The sequence below is a fragment of the Cydia strobilella genome, chromosome 5, assembly GCF_947568885.1.
Source record: "Cydia strobilella chromosome 5, ilCydStro3.1, whole genome shotgun sequence".
NCBI classification, from domain to species: Eukaryota; Metazoa; Arthropoda; class Insecta; order Lepidoptera; family Tortricidae; genus Cydia; species Cydia strobilella.
This window is the reverse complement of record NC_086045.1, coordinates 2,266,539-2,273,941: the sequence shown is the minus strand read 5'-3', so window position 1 is coordinate 2,273,941 and position 7,403 is coordinate 2,266,539. Positions and strand designations below refer to the sequence as shown.

The window sequence follows — 7,403 nt, the reverse complement described above, 5'->3', positions numbered from 1 at the left end:
GTCATATACTTGGAAATTTCGACCCATGCCACCGTGGCCGGATAGCCGAGTGGTTCAGGCACCTGTCCGGTAAACGGGGGACGCTGGTTCCATTCCAGCTCTGGACAGTGGAGGCTTTGGTAATTTTTCCTTCGTATATGATATTTAATTCGGTTTATACTGTTTCGATTATGAAGTACTAAGCAAAAAACGGCGATCGCAACATTGCCGATATATCTTCATATGTACAACATAAACATTTCGGCACGATAAATAACCCCTGACTCCCCTGAGCAACCAGTACTTTAACCTTTTCGACGCCGTGTCAAACACAAAAGCTGTCACTCGGACGCCACGTCACCGAAGTGTCAAAATTGAAATTGAACTTTATGCACATGCACGTAGGTCTATGTTGCTCTGTGGTCTTTGACCGATTAATCGGTCTTTGGCGTTGGACCTGCGGTGCCGACATATTATCCGTCATTGGCGTCCAAAATGTCCGATGTCCGCAGAGCTGTCCAGAAATTAGAGGGGGAAGCTGTGAAGGTGGGCCTACGAGTGAATCACGACAAAACTGAGTACCTTCACATGAAGAGATACAAAAACACAAGGATTCGTAGGAAAGGCCTCACAGTGGGAGATACCTCATACAATGGCGTGGAGAGGTTCAAAGTATCTTGGATGCATCGTCACAGATACCAACCAGAGAGAGGGCGAGGTACAAGCCCGGATCCAGAATGCTCTACGCTGTGCTGCTGCCCTGCACAAAGTGTTAGTGTCCAAGCTAATGACCAGGAACACGAAGCTTCGAATATACAAAACGGTCATAAGGCCAATTCTTATGTACGGATGCGAAGCCTGGACACTAACACAAAAAGAGGAGCGCGCGCTGCTGGTAGCCGAGCGGAGAATCTACCGCAAGATATTGGGACCCACACGTCGAGAGGATGGAACCTGGAGACTCCGCAAGACCCAGGAGATTGAAGATCTGGTGTCCGAGCCGAACATTGTCGGAGAAACGAAAGCCGCCAGGCTCCGATGGCTCGGGCACGTAGTCCGGATGGGGGAAGATCGCGCAGTCTGGAGGGCATTCTCTGGAGTACCAAGTGGCCGAAGACCGTCTGGACGCCCTAGGTACCGCTGGAGAAAGACCTCAGCGAACTTAGCGCCGTTGACTGGACAGAAACGGCTTTGGACAGAGTAGCATGGCGGTCTTTGGTGTCGGAGGCCAAGATCCACTTCGGGTCATCGCGCCACAGCAGTAAGTAAGTAAGTATTGGCGTCCAAAAGGTTAAATTATATAATTAATTATGTTGAATGTTACTGAAACTAAAACACAAATTGTTGGAATAAATATAAACATTTTATTTTTACATCGCCACAGGTGTTTTATCATAAGACTGACACCTATTTATTTGAAACTTTTAGTTTAAACGTTTAACGGTAATTACCTTCATAATTTTGTATGGGGATCGAAATTTTCCACTTCCAAAACGAAAGTTTCCTTTCATGGATTTTTATTTACTTTTTAGAAATATTCCGCAACCTGCACAATGTAATTCCCAATAAGAAATAAATTAATCTAATCTAATCTAATCTACCCGGGACAATATAGTTATCAATGATGAAAAAATGAAAAAATTGTTTATTTTTGGTTACAACATTTCACAATTTACAATAAAATTTAGTTATGCTTGGAATCTCCTTATAAGTATTGTAAATACTTGTGACAGAAGACCCCGCTACTAACTATTAAGGGTTTATAAATAGTAACCGAACATATCATTTGAAGTAATATTTAGGTCAAGATATTAATTAGTATGAACTTTAGCTAAAGTAAAGTTAAACATACAATTTATATTACAATGAAGTAAAATTAAATTTGAAAACAAAATTATATACATATAATGTTGAGAGATTAGTGCACTCAAAACAATAGAATTTACAAAAATTGAAATAAAACGTGTATGTGTGTGTGTTGTGTGTGTGTGAAAGTGTGTGCATGTGTGTGTGTGTGTGTATAGATATAATACTAGTGTGTAACCGTAGTGATTTAATTATTTTGAAATGTGATGTGGTAAGACAGTCGTCGACTCGCAACTCTTAATTCCTCGGCATCATCTTGACATGCACCCCATTCCTAGACCTCAGTATGAGGTCCCCACAAGGCTCAGGTTCATCACCGCACGGAGACAGCTCGAAGTTCCTCACGATGGCTGCTAAGGTCACTTTCATTTCCAGCATTGCAAATTTTTGACCTGAAAAAAGGAACAGGCCGGCCGGTGACAAACTTTCCTAAAGGGGCCCACTGATTATCATTCCGCCTGTCAGTTATAACAAAAGTTTGACAGTTCAGAACAACTGACAGGCCAACATCGTCCAGCGGACTGGTAATCATACTATTTTCTGTATGCGTGAAGTGTTCAGATAGACGTTCCATACTTATTTGAAATTTGTATATTTGATACTTACCAGTTGCTTTTCGGCATAGAGTAACTTATACTAGAGCGGTACTGTCATAGTAAATTTTGTAACCCCAGTAAATTCACTGCCATCTGTCGACACACTTTAAAACTAAAAATAAATATTTATAAAAATACGATAAAATGTATTTAAATATGGATAAATGATTTTTTTTATTTGCATTAATTATTTTTATGATTTTGACCCATGTTCTTTCACTGATATGCGTTAAAATTATAAATAACAAACGAAAATGTCAACGCCCTCTATACGAGTGTAGGCCAAAACTAGTGGCGCCCTCTGATCGAGAATCAAATTTTCGTTATTTTCGAGGCACGTTTTTTCCTTAGACTGTATCCATCTATTACGGAGTTATATCTATCTTTGCTTTTCGGTAAAGGAAAAACATCATGAGGAAACCGTACTAATACTGCGCACTATGTTTTCAGATATGAAATCTTATGAATAGCCTGCATGTTTCATTGTGTAAATGGTTATTTTGCTTTTTGAGTGTCAGTTAATTAATGACATTGACATGTGTATAGAAATTTAAATGGTTTTTCGTATTTTGTAGCCGGCACATCGTTTTTTTTTTCAACGTAAAGCCCGGTATAAGGCCTAGTTTCCCCTCTGGGTTGGAAGGTCAGATGGCAGTCGCTTTCGTTAAAAATAGTGCCTACGTTAATTCTTGGGATTAGTTGTCAAGCGGACCCCAGGCTCCCATGAGCCATGGCAATATGCCGGGATAACGCGAGGAAGAAGTAATATGACGTAAGGTATGCGGACTCATTATTTATCAGTAATTGTGTAAACATACTTTCTATAACGTTAATATTCAGAGAGGAAAATGGGGATTACATTTGTATGGCGAAGCGGTCGTCCCATTTCCTCTTAGTAGTAAATCCGTCGTGCTCGTCATCGTTGAAGTGTAATTATGTAGCGTACCTATGTAGGAAAAAAATCTCACCAATACAGTTTCTAGGTCCAGCGCTAAACGCGATCCAACTGAACGCGTTCTTGGCACTGCTGGAGGTCTCAAATCGTTCTGGTCTGAATGCTAGGGGGTCCTCAAACACATCGGGGTTCCGTTGCATGCGGTATATGTTGATCATTACCGTGGTGTTCTTTGGGAACCGCAGGCCTCCTATTTCTGGAAGAAATAGTTAATAGAAAAAACGCAGACCATATTAAATACAAGATACAAGGACTTACGGACCACAGTTGTGGTACTGGACTACAGTCAAGTAGTTTACTTAAGTGCTTAAATAGTTACCAAAGTCTTTCGAAACCATTCTCTGGATCATGGGCACAGATGGATGCAAGCGGAGGCTCTCCTTGATCACGCACTATAGATACTTCATCTGTTGAAGCTCACTGATAGAAACGAATATTATGATACTTACCGACTTCTTTCGACACCATTCTCTGGATCGTCATGGGTACAGATGGATGCAAGCGGAGGGTCTCCTAGATCACGCACTCTAGATACTTTCATCTGTTGAAACTCACTGATAGAAACGAATATTATGATACTTACCGACGTCTTTCGAAACCATTCTCTGGATCATGGGCACAGATGGGTACAAGCGGAGGCTCTCCTTGATCACGCACTCTAGATATTTCATCTGTTGAAGCTCGCTGTTAGAGAGAAACGAATGTAATGACATAAAAAGCTTTGAAACCGGAGACTTAATGAGGTTTCCCCTTTAGTTTTGAAGTTTGCAGTTGGTTTCGTAAAAAATACAGGCTTTCGTTTTCGGACTAGAGTAAATTTTTAGGACTAAAAGAGGCGCGTAAAGTCCCTGGGCGCGTAGCTAACGTGCCAATCGTTAACGCTCCGTAGCCTATCTAGTATATCGTAGTCATCTCTTTCTGTCACTCTTCCACACTAGTGCGACAGGGACAGTTACGTTTCGTTCGCACGGAGCGTTAACGATTGCACGTTGACGCACCCTGGTATTAGAAGGCGACAAAGATATGGCGCGCCGCCCGAATTTTGCGACGCAAGAAAAGACGCGGGATTTTACCGTTTATCTCAATTACTCTGAAAATATCTGTTTAGTTAGAAGTGACAAAGGAGCTTGTAAGAGTAAGAAAAAGAGTGTGACCCACATTCGCAACATTGACCTTATAGACCTGTACCGCTGGCTATATTTTGACCCCTAGGTTATAAAAATATTAAAGTCAATTCTGTTTTCGCTTATGAATACTTTGTTAAGATGTAAATCTTACATTTTGTTTTGTGTCATATATATAATTTGCTTTTCTAGTAATTTGTTATTTTGTGGTAATTATTTTTTATTTTGAATTATTTTGGAGAAAAAAATATTCGAGAGAAAACATGTAACTGTGTTGCATTTAGGATAGTGTTTTTAGTGTGAAAACATAGTTTGTGTCAATTACGTCCACTGCAATCTGATACTATGTCATAATATTCTAAATGACACAAAAAAAAATTAGAGTTAAAAAAAATTACTTAGGTCGAATTTAATCGTTTAAATAGGTCCATTAAATGATTTTGTGTCTTATTAAGGCATAGCTTCATAAGATATTTGATGATTTTTATGTAACAGGCTGTCACCGTTACAAAAGAATATTAAAGATATTAGAGTTTACATCTTATTAATTTGAAATGCGGGATAAATAAGATGTATGAATTTGTGTCACTTGCATCCACTGCTTAAACAAATATTACAAAAATATTATTTGCGTTCGAACGAAGCTAGCGGGCGGTCTGAATGGGCAACGGAGGCCGTGCAGGGTGGGGCCGCGGCGTGACCTTGCCGTACGCAACGCATGTTTACTTCGCCTGTGCGCCAAATTAACGCAACTTATTAAAAGAAGTTACGCAAACAACACAACAACAAGCAACAAGCAAGCAAAGAATGCGTCGAATTATCTTTTACCTATTTAAAACTTATAGATATTGTACAATGTCACCATTATGCAAAAGAACTGTAAGTACATGTTTGATTTGCGAGCGAGCTGGCAACATTGCGCAGGGAAATCTTAAAAATATCGCGTTTACGTGAACGCCACATACATTTGTGACAGTGATAGGGAAAAGGTACCACTAAAGTAAAATTTGGTTATTAATACCGTGACTTTCTTTCATTCTTTGATAAAAAAAAATTGCTATTTATGCAACAAGTGCGGAAATCATCTTTACGCACGTGTATCATACAATGTTTTACTATGCATTGTGCGAGTAAATAAAAAAACATATCATGGCAAATAAGTTTAATTATTATAAGGAGTGTTTTAAATCGACACGAGTTGCGAATTACCTATTCGCACGTGTATCGTACGTTTTACAGTACATATGGCCCTTTAAACTTTCGACATATGCACGGTAAGTGCTCTTTTCCGCACTAGTGCGAGAAAGTAGCACCATATGTACTGTAAAAAAAAATTGAAAACAAAAAGCACTAGTGCGGAAAAGCAGTACTTTCCGCACGATATGGCTCCGTAGGAAACGCACTTTTCGAGCACATGCATTGTAAAAAAAAATATAGGACTGTGTCTCCTAAACCATGCGTCGTAGCGCAAAAATAATAAAATTTTCGCTCCCCTTTAAGAAGCCCCTAATTAAGATTTAAAAACGCAAAAAAGAAAAAAAGAGGAAAAAATCTTTATAGGGCTGTATCTCCTAAACCGTGCGTCGTAGCGCAAAAATAAACGTTTCGGTCCCGTTTATGTAACCATTAATTTATATTTAAAAACAACGCAACAAAAAAAAAACAAAAAAAAAACTTTATAGGGCTGTATCTCCTAAACCATCGTAGCGCAAAAATAATCAAATTTTCGTTCCCCTTTATGGAACCCCAAACTAATATACAAAAAACACAATGAAAAAAAAAACAAAAAAAAATCTTTATAGGGCTACATCTAAATCGTGCATCGTAGCGCAAAAATAATCAATTTTTCGTTCCCCTTTAAGAAACCCTTAATTAATACTAAAAAAAAAAAAAACAGGAAAAAATCTTTATAGAGCTATATCTCCTAAACCGTGCGTGGTAGCGCAAAAATAACAAAACTTTCGTTCCACTATACGGAACCCCAAAGTAATATACAAAAAACACAATGAAAAAAAAAAACAACAAAAAAATCTTTATAGGGCTGCATCTCCTAAACCGTGCATCGTAGCACAAAAATAATCAAATTTTCGTTCCCCTTAAGAAACCCTTAATTGAAACTTTAAAAAAAACCAGGAAAAAAACTTTATAGAGCTATTATAGCTATATATATAGATATAATATCTCCTAAACCGTGCGTGGTGGCGCAAAAATAATACAAGTTTCGTTCCCCTTTATGCAACCCATAATTTATATTTAAAAAAAACGCAAAAAAAAATCATTATAGGGCTGTATCTCTTAAACCATGCGTCGTAGCGCAAAAATAATAAAAATTTCGTTCCCCTTTATGAAGCCCCAAAGTAATATACTAAAAACACAATGAAAAAAAAGAAAAAAATAAAAAAACTTTATAGGGCTGTATCTCCTACACCGTGCATCGTAGCGCAAAAATAAATAAAAAAAAACCCCTTTAAGAAACCCCTAATTAAGATTGAAAAACGCAAAAAAGAAAAAGAGGGAAAAAATCATTTTAGGGCTGTATCTCCTAAACCGTGCGTCGTAGCGCAAAAATAATAAAATTTTCGTTCCCCTTTACGGAACCCCAAAGTAATATACAAAAAACACAATGAAAAAAAAAAAAAAATATTTATAGGGCTGCATCTCCTAAATCGTGCATCGTAGCGCAAAAATAATCAATTTTTCGTTCCCCTTTAAGAAACCCTTAATTAATACTTAAAAAAAAAACAAAAAAAACAGGAAAAAATCTTTATAGAGCTATATCTCCTAAACCGTGCGTGGTAGCGCAAAAATAACAAAATTTTCGTTCCCCTTTACGGAACCCCAAAATAATATACAAAAAACACAATGAAAAAAAAAAAAACAACA

The 7,403-nt window shown here is 38.0% G+C and overlaps 1 protein-coding gene and 1 long non-coding RNA gene across 2 annotated transcripts in view; one reads left to right on the top strand and one right to left on the bottom strand.

The window, feature by feature from the left end:
* Positions 1-4,417, top strand: part of LOC134741335 (uncharacterized) — a 52,948-nt gene extending 48,531 nt beyond the window's left edge. The window contains exon 3 of the long non-coding RNA XR_010127875.1: positions 4,406-4,417. This is a non-coding gene — a long non-coding RNA (uncharacterized LOC134741335). The remainder of the gene's footprint in view (positions 1-4,405) is intronic.
* The window catches only part of LOC134741310 (cytochrome P450 4d2-like), a 46,438-nt gene continuing 40,436 nt past the window's right edge, over positions 1,402-7,403 (bottom strand). Inside the window, exons 9-11 of the mRNA XM_063674058.1 lie at positions 3,980-4,080; positions 3,410-3,592; positions 1,402-2,237 (exon numbers count right to left, since the gene is read on the bottom strand). Of these exons, the coding sequence (XP_063530128.1) occupies positions 2,083-2,237; positions 3,410-3,592; positions 3,980-4,080 (439 nt within the window). The 3' untranslated portion in view covers positions 1,402-2,082. The remainder of the gene's footprint in view (positions 2,238-3,409; positions 3,593-3,979; positions 4,081-7,403) is intronic.